This window comes from Littorina saxatilis, linkage group LG2 (assembly GCF_037325665.1).
Source record: "Littorina saxatilis isolate snail1 linkage group LG2, US_GU_Lsax_2.0, whole genome shotgun sequence".
Classification (NCBI taxonomy): domain Eukaryota; kingdom Metazoa; phylum Mollusca; class Gastropoda; order Littorinimorpha; family Littorinidae; genus Littorina; species Littorina saxatilis.
Genome location: NC_090246.1, coordinates 21311038 through 21335744, shown reverse-complemented (window position 1 = coordinate 21335744; position 24707 = coordinate 21311038). Strand labels below are relative to the sequence as shown.

The 24707-nt window shown below is 42.2% G+C and overlaps 1 protein-coding gene across 1 annotated transcript; it reads left to right on the top strand.

Moving 5' to 3' along the window:
• Positions 1-679: 679 nt before the first annotated feature.
• Positions 680-24437, top strand: LOC138952273 (solute carrier family 22 member 15-like). The gene is made up of 6 exons (XM_070323908.1): positions 680-757; positions 1211-1227; positions 11558-11761; positions 13564-13636; positions 17980-18467; positions 19578-24437. Exons 1-5 carry the CDS (start codon positions 680-682, stop codon positions 18163-18165), a joined length of 558 nt encoding a protein of 185 aa, XP_070180009.1. The 3' UTR covers positions 18166-18467; positions 19578-24437.
• Positions 24438-24707: the final 270 nt, after the last annotated feature.

Genomic DNA, 24707 nt, shown 5'->3' with positions numbered 1-24707 from the left:
GCAGGGGCGGACGAGGGGGGGGGGGGGCACAGGGGGCACGTGCCCCCCCCCCCCGAAAAAAAAAAAAAAAAAAAAAAGAAGAAGAAAAAAAAAAGATTTTTCTATGCTGATTCTATGACCATTTCTAATTTCAAATGGCACCAAATGGCACCATTTTGCTTCTTTGGGCAAAAATTTTTTCCGGGGGGGCATGCCCCCGAACCCCCCTAGCAAATTCAGGCGCTTCGCGCCCATCACATTCACTTTCGATTCAAAGTGCCCCCCCCCTTACAAAGCAACTGATCCGCCCCTGATATGTATCTGTGTGTACGTATCAGTTGTTCTTGTTTTTGTTTTTCTTTATACATTGATGATTTTCAAATTCGCAAGACTCTTGAGACGTTCGGAAGAACCCAGTCCTCTACGGAAGTCGACAGAAGAAGAAAAATTAAGAAGTCCCACACGTTTCCGATTTAAACCCCACTTGTTTCCCACCCGAATCCCACTTGCTTCCCACCTGAATCCCACTCGCTTCCTACCTGAATGAATCCCACTCGTTTTCCACCCGTGAATCCCACTGGTTTCCCACCCTGATCCCACTCGTGCCCTACACGTTTTCCAGTCGTGTCCCACTGGTTTCCCACTGGTGTCCCATTTACTTCCCACTGGGCTCCCACTGGAAGTCGTAATCAAATCCCACATGGCGCCCATGTGGGACTTCCCACAACGTCACCATGTGGGATCCCACTTGGGGCCCACATGGGATCCATGTGGGAAGGTTACTTGGGTCTGTTTACGGTATCCCGACCGACCCTAATTTTTCGGCCCGACCCTAAACTTGTTTTTCGAAAAATGGAAAAGAAAAAAAAAATTGGGGGGGGGGGGGGGTGTCTTTGTCGTAAAGTTGTCGTGCTTTGTGGTGTCAAACCGGAGCGTACTTAGCTATATTGTAATAATTTTTGCCTTGTGAGGAAAGACGATAAAATTCCTTTCGTTTTAAAAAACAATTGAACAAAATCGGACAACAATGGACCAAACGAGACGGGGAAAAAGAAAGAAAAAATCCGACGGACCAACCCTATTTTTTTCGGCCATGTTACCGTAAACAGACCTATTTTTTTATTTGGCCTAATGGGATCTTCACTAGTCATCCTATTTTTCATTATTGAGTGGTACCTTCAATTAGAGGACACCTCAGTTTGGACCTACACAAACTGTCCCTAAATTGCAGGTGTCCTTTGACGAGAGGCAAGCTTTATTATTAAAAAGCAGAGAGAAAATTATTTGTCTCTTATTGGAAGGTGTTCTCTCATCGGAGGAATCCCACATCGCAGCGACCGCTGTGTTTATACTCAAGAGACATTTCCAAAATGTAGGTAACATTTCCACAATTTCCACACACTTCTTAAGAAACATCCCATTCTGGGTAACAATCCACATTTAAAGTAACCATCCATTTTTTGGGTTGGGGTAGCCATCCACTTTTCAAGAGACCATCCACCTTATATGCAACCATCCACACGTGGATGGTTGCCTAACTAGGGTTTAGGTAACCGTTGGTGTGGAAAAAAAGGAACAAACACACACACACACACACACACACACACACACACACACACACACACACACACACACACACACACACAGGTGAACACTTTGAAGGATTGTTATGGGCGAATGCGTTCTTCTTACCCGTTTGTTAAACCTAAGCATTTGGTTTTTTCCAGATATATCCTATTTGTCTATGTCTTTTTTCTGTCGTCTTTCGAGTAAAAATTACTATTAGGAACAGAAAACGGTGGCTCTCTTAATATCTTTCATGATATAATTAATTGCTTAAGGAGAAAAAGAAACAAATCGAAACATAATCAACGAACAAGAAATACAATACAACCCTACTATGAGAAATGAGATTTATTTTTTAAAGCCTGGGAAGACCGCTTAAAAAAACACGTAATCTAACTTGTGTATTGCCTGAAAGTCTTCTGCATTTTCAAAACTCAGGTATCAGCGATGCATGAAAATGAAGGTGCATTGGTCGGGTTAGTTACACAAAATAAGACAGATAAGAGCATCAGTAATTATTCTGCAGCCTGCTGCTGGCATTGCATGATTACATTGACACTTTTGCATTCTCAGAACTCTTGGTAACAGTGGTGACGTGCAGGGCGATGGCGCAATGATAGGACAATCACACTAAAATGAGAGCAAAAAGGTTATTTTTGCTTGCTTTCCTTTTTATTCATGTGGGAAATGTTATGTCTTTTGTGTAATGGAGAAGCTTATTTATGGATGGCGAATGCGTCAGCTGGAAGCATGTTGGCGATAATGCTGTTTTATGTGTAGAGCCCTCATTATCACTTTAGTGTGAGATCTCTCTCTCTGCCTCTCTATCTCCCTCTCTATCTCTCTCTCTCTCTCTCTCTCTCTCTCTCTCTCTCTCTCTCTCTCTCTCTCTGCACGTTCATGTGTGTGCGTGCGTGTGTGCGTGCGTGTGTGCGTGCGTGTGTGTGTGTGTGTGTGTGTGCGTGTGTGTGTGCGTGTGTGTGTGTGTGTGTGTGTGTGTGTGTGTGTGATTTTACAGTGACGTGCGTGTCTGCCTGCCCGTCTGTCCGTGTGTTTGTCTGTCTGCATGAGTAATTATATGTCTGTCTGCTTGTGTGCTCGTCTGTGCGCACCTCTTCCTGCATTCTATCAGTCTGTCTGCCTATTTTTCTGTCTTTTTGCATACGTCCCAGTTTATCTGTGTATTTGTCTGTTTGTCAGCCTTTTTTTTAATGTCTGTTTATGTGCCTCTGTGCCTGCTTTTACTCTGTCCGCTTTATCTTCCTGTCTATGTATTATGTGTGCCTCTTTGTGTTTGACACCCCCCCCCCCCCCCCCTTAAGGCCACGGCCCAGTTTGCCATCGTTTGGTTCCGGTGCAGGGTGTTAACAGCAGCTGGGGCAAAGATCGTGTACCAGATTTGATAACCAACCTACCAGGTCGCGTTTATGCTCACGTCATCTCCCGAGTCAGCGTAAATATCCATGTTAACGCCCACCCCCTTGATAGTATGCAATAATTTCGCCCAAATGTGATACAACTTACTGTTTTGAATACAAAATGGATTGTTCTTTCCAATGATATGCAAAACTTGTTCAGTTTTAGCTGTTGTGATTGTTGGGGGTGTCTGTATTGTCTGTTCCACTGTATAAACACAATCTGACAAAAAAATCAATTTGTCTGCTGAATATGGTAGAGGAAGGAACGGCCTTTCCAGTTCTAGTGTAACTTCTTTTTTTCTTCTTTTTTTGTTTTTTGTTTCAAATATCAGCAACACAGTTCCTAAGCATGTTCCTGCATCAGCAACGTTTTCAGAACTTGACAGGGCTTCGCGGAGCTATATGTGCCTACATCTCTACGGTTCCTAGATGTCCAAGGATTGTTCCTGCTTCTAGAACATTAGTAACACATCCAGAACAGGGCTTTGCGAAGCTATGTGTGCCGATAGCTCTGTTTCCAAACAGCTCCACAGTTCGAAGGCGTGTCCTGGCTTTTCAGAACATCGGCAACATGTTTCGAACAAGGCTTCGCGGCCTCTGTTTGCCTATAGCTCGGTGTTCCCAAATATTTCCCATGCTTGTTTCTGCTGTAAAGAACATCAGCAACATTTCCAGATCAAGGCTTCGTGGAGCTATAGCTAAGTTTACCCACAGTTCGGTGTTCCCACAACTCCCAGGCTTGTTCAATTAACACATCAGCAACATTTTTAGAACAAGGCTTTGCGGAGCTATGTGTGTGTCCAGAGAGCTCTCCGTGTTGCCATGTGAACAGTTCCGAGTTAAAGATTTAGTGCGCCCACCGAGCTGCAATTTCTCTAGGGTGGTATAAAAGTTTACGAACAGACATACAAAAAAAGCACTTACACTGTATGGGTGTCCGTAGACAATGAGATCGGAGCTAGATACTAAGCATCATCTGAAATATGAGCCTTTCAAAGTGATGAATGTGGAACAAAAGAAACATTCGGAGAAAAAAAAAAGGCGAGGTCATGGTATACATGAGAGATGTAGCCCTGATATAGGATATAGCTCTGGGGGAAAAACTTCAGTGTTTATTACTTGTTTTTACTGCATGTGTACCCTTGTTTTCGGGGAAAAACAGTTAATGGCCAAATGTCAGCCAACCTTGTAAAGATCAGGCAATACTGATAAGGGAGATATACACACTACAGTAGAATCCGCTTAATAAACACACGGTTAATAAGGACAGCCGCTTTTAAAATACACTTTAGTCCGGTCCGGATATATCACTATATGGCCCATGTAATAATCCTTCGGTTAATAAATGCAAAACTCCGGTTGGCGAAATTGGGTATTTTTTCCGTGCTGGGACGCTCACTTAACACAAATTTGACAATGTATTGTCAAACACGGAGCGATATCTACTCACCCAACAGACGATGCGAGCATTTGCTGAAGCTTCGTGAGCTAAGTTCAGCGAAAATTGTGATTTAGGGGGAAACGAGATCACGAGATGCCGACATCCGCGCATTTCTGCGCAAAGAGCCACTGAAACAGCTGACAATGGACAAGTTTTTCAACTGAATCGTACAGGTACATTTACTTCATGATCGCTTCCTTCACAGGAGAGGAAATTCTTTTTTTTCTGTTTTTTTTTTTTTTTAATTCGGTTAATATAAACTTTGGTTAATAAATACAAATTTGCCAAGTCCCGATGTGTTTTTATTAAGCGGAGTCTACTGTACTAGCAAGAGTTACTGATGTACGGTCTTCTTGTTTTTTAGTATTTATGGTTGTTGTCTTTTAGTTGTTCTTTTTTTCAATTATATTGTGTTCTCTTCATTTCTCGCTTTTTTCTCTTCTTCTCGCTTTCGTTGTTTTTCCTTCGTTCTACAATAATGGGTGGTTTTTTTTATTCACGGCATGCGCACCACATTTGCAACAAGAATCCTAAATTGATGCTAACTGTGAGGGCCCCACAGGGGGGGTATCATCACGATCACGGGAAGGGAAATTTTAGCTTTCACGATCACAGTTACCTTGATTTTTGTTTTCACGATCACGAACACCAGTGGCAAATCACGGTCACGGTAAAAGTTGCATGTACGGAAAGCACGTGTCAAACTCAAAGTAAACACAACCACACAGTAATTCGCTCCTCTGGATCTATTGTTTATTCAACACAAAGTGAGAACTGTTGCACTTTTTTTATTATCATTTTTTGAATTCCCTTTTATACACACATAGAAATACATATCATGATTTGTAATCAGTAACAAGAATGTTGTTTTCATTGTTCTCTCTCTCTCTCTCTCTCTCTCTCTCTCTCTCTCTCTCTCTCTCTCTCTTTCTCTCTCTCTCTTTCTCTCTCTCTCCTCTCTCTCAGTCTCTCTCTCTCTCTCTCTCTCTCTCTCTCTCTCTCTCTCTCTCTCTCTCTCTCTCTCTCTCCACTCATACACATTCAACTCCCACAGTGACACCCTCACTCACACACATGAATATAATTATACTTGCACAATTTCACATTTCCACAGCTAAATCTTGTAAACCCATTTTCTCAAAAACTATTGGGTGGATTGAAATTAAAGTACATGTATGTGTGATGGGCTCTTTATTTTCAACTTTGCCATACAATTTGAGGTAGGCCTACACCATCGCCTGGTTTCGTGGCCTTGAAAAACAAACAGGAATGCTACAGGCCAAAAATGGTTTTACCTGAAAGAAGCGCGCAGTGCCAGTGGCGAAGCCACAAGTCTGAGCCTGCGAAGCAGGCGAGCCAACTAGGGGGTTCCGGGGGCATGCCCCCCTGGAAATTTCAAAAAAACCGGTTAAAATCTGTGCAATCTGGTGCATTCTGGGCATCATTTTTAGGGCTGTAATAGTGTTGTGATTTTGTTAAAAATCCCATTTTAGCCTCCCCCCACCACCATTCAACACACCTCCAAACTGGTGAAAACAACACTACTGTGCGCTGGCTTCATTGAGACTAGCGCCCAATCGCGTTGCGCGAAATTCACACGGATCGTTTTTGCGGAAATTTTTCAACTTCACCGGAAGAAATTTGACTTTACCGGATTTTGAAAACGGCTTTATCGGATTTCCGGCAAATTCCGGAAAAGTAGCATGCCTGACAAACTTGAATCCCCAACGAACAATGAACATGACTTTGATCGTCTTTGAGTCTGACATGAGGATCAAGTGACCCAAACTGGCACGTCTCCCCGCCATTGTTTCTGAATTTAACCCATTGTTGATATTAAAGTTTACAGGCGCTAAAATAAATCCAAGCTTAATGCAAAGAAGCGACAATTAAAATCTATGCCAAGCGTGTCCACGTTGCTGGGATAAAAAACACATTTCTAGTTTCGGTTTTGGCTACACGCAGACTCGATCTCGAGCCAGTCGAGGTCACACTGAGCGAGTGACAGCCGGACGTGGCAATGTCGACAATGTCAATGATCTCACTCAAACTCAAAGATCTTGAACAAATGTCAAGATCTTTGCCTACATTCAGAACAGTCATAGAGCAACATAGATCAACACTGATACCTTGATATTTCGTCTTCGGAAAGACCGACCCGTAGCCTGACCTTTCCACCAAGGAAGGCATTCTCGCCGCCTGCTTTGGTCTGGCTTGAATCCACAAAATATAACAGAAGTTCGATGACAGTACCGCTGCACGCCATTTTTGATCGTCGAATTCGAATTTGACTGAATGCACTCAATACTTGTGCACGAAGCCCTTCCATTGGATGAAGTTTGGCAGACTTTTGCAATTTGCCTTCTGATTGGATCTTTTTTTTGTGTGTGATTGGTTCTTTTAAAGGGAAGCAATCGCTGTCAAAATCATATTTCTGAATGTGTTGTTGCTTCCCTTCAATCGGGATTGACTCCTTGACGAATAGAGGATCATAGAGTGATACAGCTGTGAAAAATGTACGTTGAAAATAAAATGCTTTGCAATAATGCCCATCACGATCACGAAAACAAATGACGATCACGATCACGAGACTTGATTTTTTTGTCATCACGGATCACGGGCAAAGTCCCATCACGATCACAGAAATGGAAATTTCGGCAATCACGGTCACAGAAAGGTCAAAAAACGCCAATCACGATCACGATTTTAAACCCTTTGGGGCCCTCAACTGTAATGGGTACCAGTGTATCTTTTCTTTTCTACTTTTCCCCCCTTTTATACTGGGCGGGAAAATGTGCAGCTTGCCTTTGCATGGAACTTGATATACTGGTCTCTATCATGGGTCCAGACCTCGCTTTTCCATTTCCGAGGGAATGGCCAACCGGACAGGCTGCATACCACTCATGGTCGTGCATTCATTTACATTATCTGGTTACCGCAGCTGTTGGACATATGCGCCGAGGCCGCAGTGACCAGAGGAACATACTTGTGTGTTAGGGATACATTTCTATTTCCATTAAAACAAACACACAAAGAAACAAACAAAAATGTGTTGTCCTTGTCAGCATTATTCATTTTCGTTTGAATTCGAAACTTAAATCAGTTAGTCGTTAATCTTGCAAGCCAGCAAGTCTTTCAGCCAACCGGTCGATCAACTATCTGTCTGTCTGTCTGTCTGTCTGTCTGTCTTTCTGTCTGTATGTTTGTCCGTCTGTCCGTCCGTCCATCCGTCCGTCCGTCCGTCCCTCCCCCTCCTCTCTCTCTCTCTCTCTCTCTCTCTCTCTCTCTCTCTCTCTCTCTCTCTCCTCTCTCTCTTTCTCTCTCTCTCTCTTTTTCTCTCTTCTCTCTCTCTCTCTCTCTCTGTCTCTGTCTCTGTCTCTCTCTCTCTCTCTCTCTGTCTCTCTCTCTCTCTCTCTCTTGCGCTTGCTCTCTCTTTCTCTCTCTCTCTCTCTCTCTCTCTCTCTCTCTCTCTCTCTCTCTCTCTCTCTCTCTCTCTCTCTCTCTCTCTCTCTCTCTCTCTCTCTCTGACCACGTACCTATCTTCTACCCTTCTGTATATATCTATCTTCGCTTGCCCAGTGTTTTCCTGCATTCAGTGGAAAGTGCATTCCAGTCTGATTTGCTAGAATCAGATAAGGTCGAACAAAACTGTAAAGAACTCAGCAAAGCCAGTTTCCACCCTCTCTCTAGATCTGGCAGGTAAATAACCTGCATATGGCAAGTATAAAAACAGTAAATCAGCATGCAGCTAGGTACGCTGGGCTGTTTTTTCCCCATTTGTACATACCACTATCGGAGCAGGTCGTTCTAATGGAACAAGAACACGTGAAGCATCTGTAGTATGGTAAATAAGAACGCCATGGAGCCATATCTCAGGTGTGTTTTCACAAACATGATAATTATAGAAACCCACTGTAAACTCTCTTCCGAACACTAAAAACAGATGCCCATTAAGAACACTGAAAAAAGATACACATTCAGAGCTCTGTTAACAAATACCCATTTAGAACACTGAAAACTGATGCCCATTTAGAACTCTGAAAACAGATGCCCATTTAGAACTTTGAAAACAGATACACATTCAGAGCTCATATAACAAATGCCCAGTAAGGACACTGAAAACAAATATCTATCCAGAGCTCTGACAACAAATGCCCATTAAGAACACTGAAAACAGATGCCCATTTAGAACTCTGAAAACAGATACCCATTCAGGGCTCTGGCAACAAATGCCTATCTAGAACACTGAAAACAGACGCTCATTCAGAGCGGCACGTGTCGATAAAGGATTACGCATGGGCATGAAAACATTAAGACGCATTGGGTGAAAGGTGAAACTGTAGTCCCATAACCACGTTTGGCCGTAAGGGAGCGAGATGTAAGAGATCTCAACTTCTCTTGAGCCAGCTTTACCTTGCTGCATTCGCCTTCCCCAGCACCGATTAGGTACCCATTTACAGCTGTGTGGAATGGAGAGTACTCGGGGAAAATCGGGTACTGTGTTCGCCCCGAGTGGGGTCGTACCCTGATCGCCACCATTGGCAGTGAAATTGGCATACAACTTTGATGGCAACCATTGTAAATGTATAATGTGCCCGTGTTGGCTTCAGTTCCTGTGGCTGATCCTTTTTTCTATGTGTCTTTTCTTACGCTTAATTTCAGCCATATCCATGTAATGTACAGCGGTGGTGCAGCTGTTTCTGAACGCCGTAGTCTCAGGAACGTGATACCGCGTTGCACATGAGCTGCAAATGTTGGGATATTTTCCATATCGTCGTTGTTGTTTGGTAGTCTAGGACGGCGTCAGTGCTGTCTGCATGTTTACTCTGTGTGATGGCTTCAGTTCCGGATCGTATTTCCTTTGTTGTTCTTACTCATGATATGGTAAATGTCACCCATTTTTCCCAGCTGAGTTTCTGTTCCGATGTTTTCAGTCTAGAACAACGATGGTGCCTGAATGACGGCCAAGCAGTCCCGTGTGTTCTCCGTGCTGGCCTTACATACATGTGGTGGGGGAAAAAAACAACCCACCCCATACATGTGGTGGTATCTATATATATATAAGACGTGTGTGTGTGTGTGTGTGTGTGTGTGTGTGTGTGTGTGTGTGTGTGTGTGTGTGTGTGTGTGTGTGTGTGTGTCCGCAATGCACGGCCAAAGTTCTCGATGGATCTCTAATTTGGTGGCCATAGTCAGGTACACCCCGGACACAACCTGGTCGATGAGATATTTCAACACGTGCTCTCAGCGCGCAGCGCTGAACCGATTTTGCTTTTTCTCTGGATCCATTCCCAGTAACTCTTCCTTATCTTCTCCAGTGTTTTCAGCGTTTATCTCCCTTCCTTCGTGTGGCGTCAATCCACATTCCCGTTTCTATTTTTAGAAGGTCACTGTCGACAACGCTCAATCCATATTCCCGTTGTACTATTTTTAGAAGGTCACTGTCCCGGCGAAGCCGGGTATTACTCTTCTCCAGTGTTTTGCGCATTTATCTCCCTTCCTTCGTGCGGTGCGCCGGCAAAGCCGGCGTACACCCGGCAAAGCCGGGTCCCCGGCGCAGGCGGGTATTCGGCTCGACTTTTTCCCGGCGAAGCCGTACCCGGCGAAGCGGGTATTCATCTGGTCTTGTATACATACTGATCTTCTCTGCGTTATCAGCCTAGGGAGACTATTGCACCTGTTTTCCGTACGTCATGTCTTTAAGCCTAATATTCATACTTAGTTGTGATAGTAGACCGAGAATAAGTTCGATGCTGAAAATCGAGACAAGAACCAACTATAAGCAAACAAACAATATCCGTACTGTATTTGTTATTTACATATTATTTGTTATCTCTTTTTGATGTTGATGATTAGTCAGTTACATAAGACCTGCGGATATGTGGATGCTGTGTTGTATTTAAACGTGATTAAACAATGTTTAAAACAAACAAACAAACAATACCCTTAGTATTGTCGTCGTCGGGCGACTGTTCTGATCATTTTTCATATGCTGGTTATCATCTTTATCTTTCTTTCACTTGTGTTTTCAATCTACGACAACTGTGGTGCCTGTGTCAGTACGCCGCAGCGTCGGGGATGTGGTTACTGACCATACTAGTGTTTGTGCTGAATAATTATGTTAGGCAACACTGCGCGAACATTCCATAATGATGCCAATCATTTTTGACACTTAGTTTGGGACGGCAATACTGCTTGTTTTAGAACACCGTATAGCTTCGATGCTGGCGTTATTGTCCATGTTGGTATCAAACATGACAGGTTTGCTGGGCAAACGTTGCACACTTTGGGAGTGCATTATTACACTGGTATTTGCACTCAACTTTCTTTTCATGCTAGAACGTCGGAGGTGTTTGTTTCTGTACACCGTATCGGGCGCAGTGGCGTGGTGGTAAGACATCGGCCTCCTAATCGGGAGGTCGTGAGTTCGAATCCCGGTCGCTGCCGCCTGGTGGGTTAAGAGTGGAGATTTTTCCGATCTCCCAGGTCAACTTATGTGCAGACCCGCTAGTGACGTAACCCCCTTCGTGTGTACACGCAAGCACAAGACCAAGTTCGCACGGAAAAGATCCTGTAATCCATGTCAGAGTTCGGTGGGTTATAGAAACACAAAAATACCCAGCATGCCTCCCCCGAAATCGGCGTATGCTGCCTGACTGGCGGGGTAAAAACGGTCATACACATAAAAATCCACTCGTGCTAAAAACATGAGTGAACGAAGAAGAAGAAGAAGAAGAAGAAGAAGGAGAAGGAGAAGGAGAAGGAGGAGGAGGAGGAGGAGGAGGAGGAGGAGGAGGAGAAGGAGAAGGAGAAGAAGAAGAAGAAGAAGAAGAAGAAGAAGAAGAAGTAGTACACCGTAGCGTCAGGCCTCGTGTTAATGTCCGGTGCTGGTGTTAAACATGACTGGCATGTCAATCACACGTTAAACACATTCGGGATATATTTCATATACTGATCTACATTTACTTTTTTGTTTTAATTACTATGCTTTCAGTCTAGGACGTCGGTGGTGCCTATTTCTGTACGCCGTGGCGTCGCGGGGCTTGGTGTTACTGTCGGTACTTGCAGTAAAACATGACGGACATGTTAATCAAACAGCTTCGGGATCATATATCATATACTGATTCCCATTTTTGTATCTTTATGCTTTCAGCCTAGGACGGCGGTGGTGCCTGTTTCTGTACGCCGTAGCGTCAGGCCTGGTGTTGCTGTCGGTGCTGGTGTTACACATGACGGGCAACCTGTCCCAGGTGCCCTCCATGCTGACCGGTATGGCCGTGTTCGGCAAGATCGGGGTCAGTGCCTCCCTCGGCCTGGTCTTCGTCATCGCCGTGGAGATGTACCCCACTGTGGTCAGGTAGGTCATGTTGAAATGTTTGAGATGTGCTCCTTTGGCGTGGGAAGACGTACATGGTTTGATAGCTCAAAGTGCTGACCGGCACGGTTGGCCTAGTCGTAAGGCGTCCGCCCCGTGATCGGGAGGTCGTGGGTTCGAACCCCGGCCGGGTCATACCTAAGACTTTAAAATTGGCAATCTAGTGGCTGCTCCGCCTGGTGCTAGGACTGGTTGGTCCGGTGTCAGAATAATGTGACTGGGTGAGACAGGCCTGGTGCTGCGACTTCTGTCTTGTGTGTGGCGCACGTTAAATGTCAAAGCAGCACCGCCCTGATATTGCCCTTCGTGGTCGGCTGGGCGTTAAGCAAACAAACAAACAAACAAAAAGCTCAAAGTGCTGTTCGCATGTCAGATGTTCAACCAACTTTCCACCAACTGCAGTTAGTTTGAAGTAGATCATGAGTCACTGAGGCCAAGTCGACGAAAAGTGTGCCACGTGAACGGTACCGACGATTTAGTTCCGATTCAGTTTCGATTAAGCAGCGACTTGAAAACTTATTCAAGCGCTGCTCGATTCCTCAACGATTTACAAGAGACTTGCTGCAGACTTTTTTTAAATCGCAATTACTCATTGGGACGGAAAACAACGAAGGTGACAAACCCGAATGTGCAAGTCAGCTTTCAATCGTTTACATACAGTGGCAGCGATTTCCACTGACTTTGTTCTGACAAAAATGGCTTGAAAGTTGCCGGAATGCTGGTTGTAAGTCTGCCACTTGAACAGCATTCAAAAGTTCTCAAGATAAACTTCACTTAGGTATTGGAATCAAAACCCTTTAGGTTCTATATTTCATCTAGTGGTCAAAGAATATTCACATTCTGTGTTTGTATAGAGTTTAGCCCTGAAAGTCCAACAAATGGTGTACTCGCCTTTGGCTAGTGATTCTGAAAATGTACTAACCAGAGAGCAAACTTTACTTGCCAAACCAACCATTTGTTTCAGCAACTTTAACATTTCTACTCGCCAGTTACATGTTTCTATACTCGCCACTTTCAGGCCTGGGTACCATGTTCACTGCCAAGGTTTACTATCCAATTCAAGTTTCACCAACTGTCGTCGGCTAACTTGGTGTTATGTTTATATTGTAGCGCAGTGATCACACACTTTAATAGCTGTGGCTGAGCTGCAGTCGGGCGGTCACTATCATATTGCCCCATACCTGTCCTAAAGAGGCTAACAATATATGCCTGTAGGACATCAATATACCTTGTCTTGGTCTGCAGTGGGGATTCAGTTTAGTAGAACCTACCTGTCATGGAGTAGTCGAATTGCAGCCACAACTTCGCATGACCGCGATAATAATAACATTATAACATTATAACAGAGAGTGTAATAATAAATCACTTTTCTATAGCGCAAGTCCCTATAACAGTCCCTCGCGCTTTACAAACATGGAAACCACACACAGAAATGCATCCTAAACTAACATAGCAACAGGACAAAGCATTCGTGTACTTATATAACGTATTGGCCAGTCAGAGACTAATAGTCCTGCAAATATACCCCCAAAATGTACCCCCCCAAAAAAAAAAATATGCACAGTTTGGCTTTATAATACAAAGTTAGCCTTTTCTTTGCCACATCAGAATTTGACATCAAAACTTTGATTCTAACGTAGCGATTGTAGAAAATTGAAGGAATGTGGGGTAACTGTGGGTATCTCTAGGCATTTGCAGTGCTATAAGCAGTCATGTCTTCTTTCTAACATGTTGACAACAGTCTGCTGTAGTGTAATTTTATTGCTGCTTTGTCGTGTCAACAGATGCATGGGGGTTTCTGTGGCTGTGATGGCCGTCTCGGGTGGTTCCATACTCGCTGACGCCTTCGTGTTTCTGGTAAGTATGTTCTACTCTGGTGCAAATAACAACTTTCTGCACAAAAGCTGTGGGCAGGTTTCACAATCTTCAATCACAGACTTCCTTTTTTTTCAACAAAATCAATCTTGACAGAGATCTTTGAAATAGTGTTTTTATTAAAGCCTTACATCCTCCTGGATGGAATCAAGACAAAAACTTGTATGGAGACGCATTCTTGTCGACATCATGTGATAGCTTGTTACAGTACTCTATCAAACAAAGGGATTGACGTAAACAGAATTGGGTAACGATTTATTCAAAGAATATTGTCCAGAGGCTTTAATAAATTAAGCAATAACAATGCAAGCAAAATATCATTTCCGAGCTCAGTGAAAAAAGCAGCAAATAAGGACTAATTATGGGAATTCCGTTCTTCTGAACTGCTATTTCGCTGTGATGCACGTCATGAGCATACCTTCAAAAGTAACAATGTTAATTGCACTCCATTTCTCACTTTAAAAAAAAAAGTAGAATCATTGACCAATAGAAAAAAACGAGTTTGGAATTTTTTTGGCATATTCTTGGGGAATAAATACCTGAAAATGTAACCCTACCCTCTAAATGGTGACATCATGACAGCGAAAAAAAATATACAGAACAAGTCATGTGAAGCGATAATAAAACATTAAGTTGGTTTGAAACTAAAAGATCAACATTGGAATCAGGGACGAGTCATTAACAATGCTAGTGAGATTTGGCTAGCCGAAACCAGAAGACCGAGACGGGTTGCCTCCGCGAAGCATATGAACAAAACGGGCGATTTTTCTCATTTGAGCAGATTTTCACACTAAGCATGACATATCTGTTTATACATTGGGATCCAGGAAATCCAAAGGATACAATGCAATAACTTTTGAATCTGTAATCAAAAGTGTTATTGTTATTTGCAATTTTTAGAATGTTATGTACCAAATTTTATAATACATTTCATAACTTGACGAAATGTAAAACAAGTCGCGTAAAGCGATATAAAAACACGTAGTCAATCTATAGGCATCAAATTGAAGGATAAACTAAAAAAAAAAAAACCAGTCCGATCGGCGAGACTAAATTCAGATAGTCTCGGCTAACCATACCCGAAAACCGTCACGGATCACATTCATCTCCGCGAAGCATACTCAACCTGTTTTCTTTAATTCTGAACGCGTTTTTAAAGTAAACATAACATATGTATATATATATATATATATTTTAAATCAGGAGAAGATAAGAAGTACAATGCATTAGTGTTTGAATCTGTAATGAAATATTAGTTTTTGATGACAATTTTAATGAGCGAACTAATTCACTTATTTTCAAGCTACCTGGCTCAAATGCAATATCAAAGTCCCGACTTAATCAAAGATTACTTAACAGGTCCGCCTCAACCATAACAAAAACGGAAATGACGTCATCAAAGACTGTGGCAGAGTACCTTAACGCAGTCCTAGTATATCCACTACTGACTGAACTGTGGCATAGTACCTGGACGCAGTCCCAGTATATCCACTACAGACTGAACTGTGGCATAGTACATGGACGCTGTCCCAGTATATCCACTACAGACTGAACCTTAATGTCTTGCATTTTCTACAACAACTACTCTGCACACATAAGAAAACCCAACCCCTCTCGCACGCACACATGCAAGTACGCACGCATCAACACTCACGCATCAACACTCACACACACACACACACACACACACACACACACACACACACACACACACACACACACACACATAAGCTAACAAACGAACACGTGCGCACAACGCTCGCGCGCACGCTTACACACACACACACACACACACACACACACACACACACACACACACACACGCACGCACGCACACACACACACACACACACACACACACACACACACACAGAGCTAGATAATACATCATCTGATATGTTTCCTTGTTCATATGCTTTTTTCAAGTCATAAACGTAAACAATGAATGGTTTTACTGGGATTTTGTGCAGCGTTTTGTATTATCTGCGTTGTTGTCGGATTTAAATACTCTCTCAAAAACTGGGTATCTAATTACGACCGATAAGATTTTCCCCTTTTCGATTAAAAAGTACAATGAGATTTAGTCAGAACCATAACATTATTCTTTCAAAAACACTTATTAACATCCATGTAAAAGAAACACAACTCTGTTCATCAAATTATCTCACCCTTTGCAAGAAACGTATGGCGAAGGCACATTTCGCGCCGCGGTGCAGATGACGCAATTAACTCTCGTGACGAAACGATTGGTTCGTGACGTCGCGTCATCAACCGTTCATGAATGGCCCTTGTATGAATGGCATTCTTTCTGTTGGGATGACGTGTGAACCTCATCATTAGTGACTTGGAAAATCGGTCGGATTTAGGTATCCCCGAAGTCGGTCGGAATTGGATACACTTACCCTACACTCTTCCACACTGACAGGCGCGCGCGCACGTACGCACGCACATATGCAACAATAACCATGACAAAAATCAAACTTTTAAAAGCACTTGAAAGTTAATAAACAAAGCAACTATTGATTCCCTACGATTATATGATCGTGACTGGCTCTCTTTCCAAGTTGGAACGTTTTCAATCTGCTGTCTGACGTCATCAAAGTGTTGAAAAACGTACGGCGATGTCTATAAAACTCTCACTTGACCACAACATTCACAATGCAGTGCATTCAAGGATTGACAAAAAACCACTGGCGTTGATCAGACACAGTCACTGAATGTTGTTATTTTACAAATGAATCTGCTTAACATTTGGTAAGAAGTGACCGTCAATAGTGCCGGGCGGTCGTGAGAATTCAAGGTTTTCAGAGACAGACAGTAAATAACGTGCTCTGAAATAAACACATGCCGAAAAATTCTTTAGTCAGCCAGTTGATCATCTGCCTGACAACGGATAGGAAGTATAAAATTGGTCGCATCATGGCAATTTGCTGTGTATGGCGGTCATAGCAGACGATTTGTCTTCAGGACGGTCGTGAGAAAAAATGAGACAGACACCTTGCCCGAGTGACTAGACAGTAAATGACGTGCTCTGAAATAAACACATGCCGAAAAATTCTTTAGTCAGCCAGTTGATCATCTGCCTGACAACGGATAGGAAGTGTAAAATTGGTTGCATCATGACAATTTGCTGTGTATGGCGGTTATAGCAGACGATTTGTCTGCAGGGCGGTCGTGAGAAAAAATGAGACAGACACCTTGCCCGAGTTACTAGACAGTAAATAACGTGCTCTGAAATAAACACATGCCGAAAAATTCTTTAGTCAGCCAGTTGATTATCTGCCTGACAACGGATAGGAAGTGTAAAATTGGGTGCATCGTGACAATTTGCTGTGTATGGCGGTTATAGCAGACGATTTGTCTGCAGGGCGGTCGTGAGAAAAAATGAGACAGACACCTTGCCCGAGTGACAAAATGACCAAGCGCAAGTAGAATAAGCCGTAGTTAGCCTTTCAAAACCTTTTCATGTCGTGATTTGATGGAAATTGCTACTTATTAAGAGCATGTTACGTCCAAACCTTTTAACAGCCATTCCAACTGAACAGATTTGTAATTAACGTTTTTGAGACAGACACATTTAGAAAAAAGACCGTTTACTTCACATGCGATTGTATCGACTAAACATAAACACATTCATTGTTTTTTTAACTAAGTGTGTTCATCTATCTCTGTTCTTTGGTTTCTAATGTACTTTTCACTGGATTTCTTTGTGTGTTTTTGTACTGGTGCCTTTGTCTATTGCAATGTGGCTAAAAAGGGAAATCGTGTCTGTCTCATTTCTCACGACCGACCTACCTTTTTCGCTGGTGGGGAATACAAACTTGACTTAAATTCGATCAAAGTTTATTTTTCATATGTAAATTCCGAAGACATTCGACACAGACCAGTGAAAATTCACGACTAAACAAAACGAAACATTTTATTTAATATCAAAGTCAGGGACATACCCGACTCTGAAGACTGTGAAACCTGTCTGTAGCGTGCTTAAAAAAAACTCAAACATTATTTAATTTACATTAAACAGATTTTGTTCAAAACGTTTCGCTCTTTGTGATTTTCGTTTTTACAATTTAATCGAACAGCAGAAATTTAAGCGGACAGCACAAATCGAATGTCTTGATGTCTAGTCAAAAAGTGATACAGCAGGCATTTTGTTTGTGTGTGAAGCAAAATGTGAGACTTCCTTTGATGGCTGTTGAAAGACTGTTGGAAATGCCTCACAAGCAGATCTTAAGTAAGTATTAGGCCATGTTTGTCCTCTGCGTGTACCACTCTTCTCTTCTGTGTTACACCAACACTTAACATTTCCTGTCTGTTTTATACAGGAGGCCTACCACTACACCGTGCCTTTTGTCGTGTTCGGAGCTATGATGGCCAGCGTAGGCTTCGCCGGCCTGCTCTTCCCGGAGACAATTTGCCGCCCTCTGCCAAACATCCTGCCGTGCCGCCATCGAACCATCCCCCTGCATGAGGGCGTGCGGCTTGTCACCAACCCCTGGGATGTCCTCTGACCTTTGGCTTCTGAACTTTCCACCTATGTCTGGTAGACTTCTTTCACTGACTCGCACTAAACTAGGATGTACGTTACACCATGTGTTGCAAAACCACCACTTCATTTTCGTCCTTGACCTTAAATGTGAGGCCAAAGTTCACTCTGCCTGAAATAATGGCTGCCGATTGGTCCTTGTCTTCTTGACTCTGAGGAGAACGAGGGGAGATAATCGTACTCCGCCCTTCCTGTGTGGTTTTTTGGAGGGATATGCTTCACACTATTTCATCGTCTGCTAAAAGGACCGAGTTTTGAATTGTACTGGTGAGAACCAACATGTTTGTACAGCCTTAAAGGAACAAGATTCCCGTGAAAACAGTTCGGTTCACCGTCTCAGATCAGGACAGGCTTTTACACTGCATAAGATCATTCCTCGACTTGGTCGCATGCGAAAAATAAACAGCCTGGGTGCTCTCTGCGCACACTCGGAGTTTCGTTATGAATTAATCAAAAGCCAGTACATGTAATATGTTTCTGGAAAAACATAAATTCACACAAAAAAGTCCAGCTCACTACAGCAAGCAGTCAGGGTGTTGGTTGGTCGTATGTGACAAAGTGGTGGTATGGTTTTATACAATTTAAAAGCCTTGCCAGACCCGAGACAGCGAGCCAAACTTTTTTTTCTCGAGAATGAGTGTATTTAAGGACTCTTTAATTAAAAGGTGCCAGAAGTCTTGCAGTTCACTTGACTGCTATGAGCCTACGTCAGTTAACTAAAAAAAACAAATAAACAAACAAAACACGTCGGAACTTCTTTTGAGGCAACTGACAAAACTTGTCAAATCCAATGTAGTCAAGTGACAGGCATCACCACTGGCAACACTGGATTCAGACGTTGCTTTTCCCTCCTGTTAATTTTGAGAATGAGGTCATCTAGTTCATACGGTGATGTAAAGTAACCAAGTATGATATTTATGTAAAGTAACTGCTGTAGATGACGTTTGTGTAAATTGATTGAAGAGAACTAGGCCTAGCTCGTAGAAAAGTCACGGCTTTGAATGTTTGTGGATCAAAGGATGCAAATGTATGGATCTTACACCTTACCAAGAAAAGATCAAGTACTTTAATTCGAACTAAAGCGAAAAGAAACTGCATTGGCAGAGGGAAACAGAGAGAATGCAAGGATGATGGAAGCAGAGCTATATCTAAACATAGGTTTACCATCTTGTTTCTGTAACTAAATAAGCCGAGATTGGGGCCGCCAACCATGGTTTAAATCTCTGCTTTTGTGCGTTTGCTTCGACATAAAAAGAAAGGGTTCAGATTGTGTAAATGATATACAGTGGAGCCAGCCCTGCCTTTTAACACCCCAAAAAGCTTAGATAATGCACTGCATCCACACTTGTACTTCAACATTCGTGTTCTTTGTTGCAGAGAGTTGTGCCTAGAGAGTGTCGAAGAGCAGGGATGCCTGTTGAACAAAAAGCAGAAATGAGACACGGTCGTTGTCATACAGACTTTACCAGAGATGAGACACGGTCGTTGTCATACAAACTTTACCAGAGATGAGACACGGTCGTTGTCATACAGACTTTACCAGAGATGAGACACGGTCGTTGTCATACAGACTTTACCAGAGATGAGACACGGTCGTTGTCATACAAACTTTACCAGAGATGAGACACGGTCGTTGTCATACAGACTTTACCAGAGATGAGACACGGTCGTTGTCATACAGACTTTACCAGAGATGAGACACGGTCGTTGTCATACAGACTTTACCAGAGATGAGACACGGTCGTTGTCATACAGACTTAACCAGAGATGCTTTCGGGGAAAAGGAACAGACGTGCACAGTATAGTCAACCACAGTTTCAACGTGTTGTACAAAGTAGACGTGTCTGAGACATGCAAGACTTTGATAACCACGAAGAAATATTATTATTTGCCCTGTGATCTTCTCCTGTGGATAATGTGACTTTCTCTTTTGGAGTATATTGAGGACAGTGACATAATTCGATTAACCCGATGAAGTGCATTCAAATAAGGATGCTTTTGTTTTCGACTATAGCAATAGAAAATGTGATTTTCATGCACATAATTATATTTGCACAAGTTACAAGCACAAGTGTGTGTTTTTTCTAACATAAAGACACCTTTGGATCGCCTTGTTATTTTGTAGTGTCATTAGCGGAGGCTCCTTGCGTCATACCTTGCAACAATTTTTACAATAAGAGGGTAAAGACAGCAAGGAGGACAAGATATCATCAGCAAACTGTGGCTTACACGAATGAAGAATGAAAGCATTGATGAGGGAAGCGGGGGAGGGGATGCATCGACTGCTTGCAATAAAAAAAAACCCATATATAAAACTCATCAACCAAAGACTATTTAATATATCATCTGTATCAATTAGAGTATACAGCCCGGATGAAAGACAAAACAAACATTATGAGTGTAAAATAAAAATTTAATGATTTAGAAAACGTGTGACTTTGCGGAGAAACAAGAAGTCAATATTCCTATGTACATGATGTACAGTGAATTCGACGAGTGTGTAGCCAAGGCCGTACAAGGGTCTGTGTGGGTATATACTCGTGCTGGACAGTAACTTCTGTGTGTCCCTCTTTGTAGTGTGTACGTGTGTCCATTTAGTAGCTCACCTTACCTATAATTATTATGATGAATCCACACACTTCAACAGCGTCCTTGGTTAAAGGCACCATCCTTCTCGCCTACATCGAGATGTTCATCCACACAGATCTTGTCAGACTTGTACATGGGATAAAAGCTTCCACTTAGAAACATACCACATATCCACAGCCTCACTGTTTTCTGTTTATGGTGAGAATTTGTTTACGAATCAGCTTGTTGAATGACACCTGTGTCAATCTGCAAAATAATGTCAACAAGAAATTCCAGCTCCACACAGGAAGGAACCATGCAGTAGATTGTGGAGGGTGCTCAAGAGCACATGAGCTTGTATCCAACCACCGGTCGATAATTATTTACTCCTGCATGCTTATTATTTACTGCTGCATGCTTACCCTTCCTACTACTACTTATTAGTAAATAGTAGTAGTAAGGAGACTGTATGGAATAAGGAGTAAATATATGGAATAAGGAGTAAATAATGATCGACCGGCGATTGGATACAAGCTCCTGTGCTCAAGAGGAAGGATGCTCTTCTCCCACGTAAAAGCATAGACAAATCTCAGTGTGTCTGTGCAAACGATAATTTACGCGAGAAGGAAGGTATCTTTTAACATCAGTGTAAATAGTTGTGTCCACAAACTAACGGTCTTTCAGAGGATGAACGTTTGTCGGGTCCATCGATGGAGATTTCAACACCTTTGTGCCGTTTTACCTTCTGTGATGATGATATGGACGAACAGTCCCCGAGTGTGTTAGTGCCGCTGATTTTTTTTCTCCACTGCTGATATGCACAGACACCAGGCGTAATTTTACAATGTATACCTTTTAAGGTAAATGGTTTTACTGACTCGAACAAAAAAGACGATTGTCTATTGCTGAATCGAGCGAAAACGACGATTGTGTATGACTAAATCGGACTGAACAAACGAGTGTTTACAGCTGAAGCGGACAATGAAACGGTTGTGTTGCCGATGTACGTCATAGAAGTGTATCATTTCTACTGTCATCGGGTAAGGACCTGTGGTTATTAGCACGAGCTTACAAAGCCTTTCGTTGATTTTTGTTTTTGCTAAAAGAGCAGCCACCGCATTGCTGCAATCTTAGCACAAAAATTAAGGAGGCTTTCAGCAAAGTTCAAGCATGCCGCACCTGGTTTTGGAAGTTCCTTTGCCGCTTCTACGTTCTGTATGTGTGTCTGTCTGTTTAAAATGACTTAAATCTTCAAGAGTGAACTTATTGATGATGTTTTGGCTTTGAAAGATGCGTCTGTTTATGTTATTCAACAGCTGGAATGTTGTTGTTTTGTTGTTGTTGTTGTTCTTGTCGTCAGGTCTTGGAGTTCCGTACATTTGTCGCTGCACAAGTTTTTCTTTGCTAAATGTTGATTGAATTGTTACTGCAGTGCTCTCAGACATAACAAGGGAAGCTCATGTAGCCCATACAAAGCTTTTAGAGTGTGTTGTGTTTTGTCTGAAGTTACATTGTTCTCGGCACTTTGGCATTGATTGTTTCAGCTTATGGCTTTCGATGCATACATTTTCCCAGGTGATATTTGTCGCGGTGTGACTGAACTGTCGTTATCGTTAGCTAATGAATGTGTTTAAATTATCGTTAGTAATAGCTGAGATCGGCGTTTATGCATTCTGTTTACCTGTAACTATATAGCATAGACTGTTTTGTTTTGTATTTTTACCACGAATTGAATAACAACAAAGCTTAGTTTAGTTCACAACTCATCTACTACTACCTGTATCACCTTTCCTAACTGAAACTGGTTGAAAACGTTTGTCGCCGTCTTACGCGGCCTACGCTTGAATTAACATTGGAAAAAAAAGGGGGGGGGGGAGTAGTTGTTATTTGGATTTAAGTTATTAGCGAATACGTAGGGAGAACTTATTATTCGGAAATTATTATTAGGGAATAGTTGTTATTTGGAAATATGTAAGCCTACTCGTGTTAATTACAATTGCTGCGCAATAACTATTCTGCAACAAACATGTCACATCCGTATTAAATCACGCTGTAAATATGTCGTGTTTGACTAATGAAATATGTGGAAAATTATCTATTTTTACCTTTTGTTAACGAAGAGCTGTACTTGTGACACGTGTTGTTTATAATACGCAGTAAGTGTTCGTGCTGTTGACAAATGTTGTTCTATTGTAGCTCTTGCATGGAGACTATTACTTTGCGGACTATACTCTGCTACCACTGTCATTATTCCCACCACAATATACACATTATTGGATTCTTGGATGGCTTTGGAGAGACGTTGAAAAGTTGTATGTTAGAGCGCACCGAAACAGTCCTCCGCAGAGAACGAGAAACGTGATCGAGATCTGCGTTTCCTGGATTAACTCAAACGGTGAAGACTGTCTGCTAGTACTACTACAATCTGCAGTACAGTACATAGTATTGCGAGATAGTTTAGTGTAAGGGAAGCGATCCCATGTCGTCAAACAAGTACGCATTTAGCTCCCTTTGCATCATAAATCTTTAGTTCCTGTTCAGTTGAACCGTAGCTTTGTTGAAGTTCGCTGTCTAATTTTAATCTCGTATAACTTTAAATCATTGCGCATTTACTCTCCTGATAGGATTTTCCTCAAATAGTAGATTCTACAATCAACTGAACTGGACTGATACAACGATACTTAAAGAGAGAGAGAGAGAGAGAGACAGAGAGAGAGAGAGAGACAGAGAGAGAGACAGAGACAGAGACAGACAGAGAGAGAGAGAGAGAGAGAGAGAGAGAGAGAGAGAGAGAGAGAGAGACAGAGACAGAGAGAGAGAGAGAGAGAGAGAGAGAGAGAGAGAGAGAGAGAGAGAGAGAAAGTATGTCTGCTTGTCTGTCTGTCTGTATGCCTGCGCGTCTCTGAACAAATGTGACTGAAGTATTGCCGCCCGGCAGTTTCTAATCAGTACTACATTTTGGACAACTTCCAGCGTACTACAGTATTAGTATTGCTTTACAGACCCGCAAGAATATGCCACTAACAAAAATCGTTCAGTGTTTTGAAAACAAGGATGATGTGGGGAAGAAAATCCAGCAGGAGAAAAGAACGTAAAATGATAAGCTGTCAAATTAAAAACAAAGATTATAACAACAACTTAGACCATGCCTGAGCTGCAGCGGTTGAGACGCCAACGACGACGACGACAACGACGAGGATGATAATGGTGACGACGATGACGACCTTACGACGACGACAGTGTGGAACTTTTCGTAACAAAATCATAATGTCCGTCGCGGTTCGATCTGCGTTATTTTATCGTCAGTGACAAACCATTTTTCATTACTATATAGATTTCATTTCTAAATGTTAATACCGTACCAGCGCAGTGTGCAAGTCACGGCAACAAAGAATCGTCTGAATGTTTCATTGAAGTTATCTGTGGGTTACGCAACATTTTAGGTGTACATAGAGCTTTTCCAAGTTGATGGAGAAAAACATGTGTCTGTTGCCAAGTAACCTCTTTTGTGTGAATGTGTTTCTGAAATTCTTATGGCAGTCTTTGTTTCGCCGTAGCAATAATGCCGTATTCCTCAATAAGCTGATGGGATAGTGTTTTCTTCTCTTTCAATAGAGACATTTGGTACATGTACAAGTTTTGAAACAACATTAAAAACCAGTGACCGTATGTGAGTTGTTTTTTTTTTCTTGTTTTTTTCTATAAACAATAATTATACCGTTGTCATTGGTCTTTTTTCTTTGGACAGAAAAAAATAATGCGGAACTGCGAACTTCCTTTCCGTTCTGTTAGTCATGCATGTTATGAATTTATTGTCCAAAGTTGTATTTGACATCAATAAGGTTTAATCAAACCTAAGGGTTTTGTGCGTATTGAATAAGAATGAAAAGTTTTGAGGATGAAATGCGAGGTATATTCCTTTTGTTAAACAGACCATGT

What these genes read in the sequence shown, in the direction of transcription:
- LOC138952273 (XM_070323908.1), top strand. Translation starts at nt 680, where the DNA reads ATGGCGCCCATGTGGGACTTCCCACAACGTCACCATGTGGGATCCCAC. An exon ending in ATGTACCCCACTGTGGTCAG is followed by an intron (nt 11,762 to 13,563) that starts GTAGGTCATGTT and finishes TCGTGTCAACAG; the next exon opens with ATGCATGGGGGTTTCTGTGG. An exon ending in CTGACGCCTTCGTGTTTCTG is followed by an intron (nt 13,637 to 17,979) that starts GTAAGTATGTTC and finishes TGTTTTATACAG; the next exon opens with GAGGCCTACCACTACACCGT.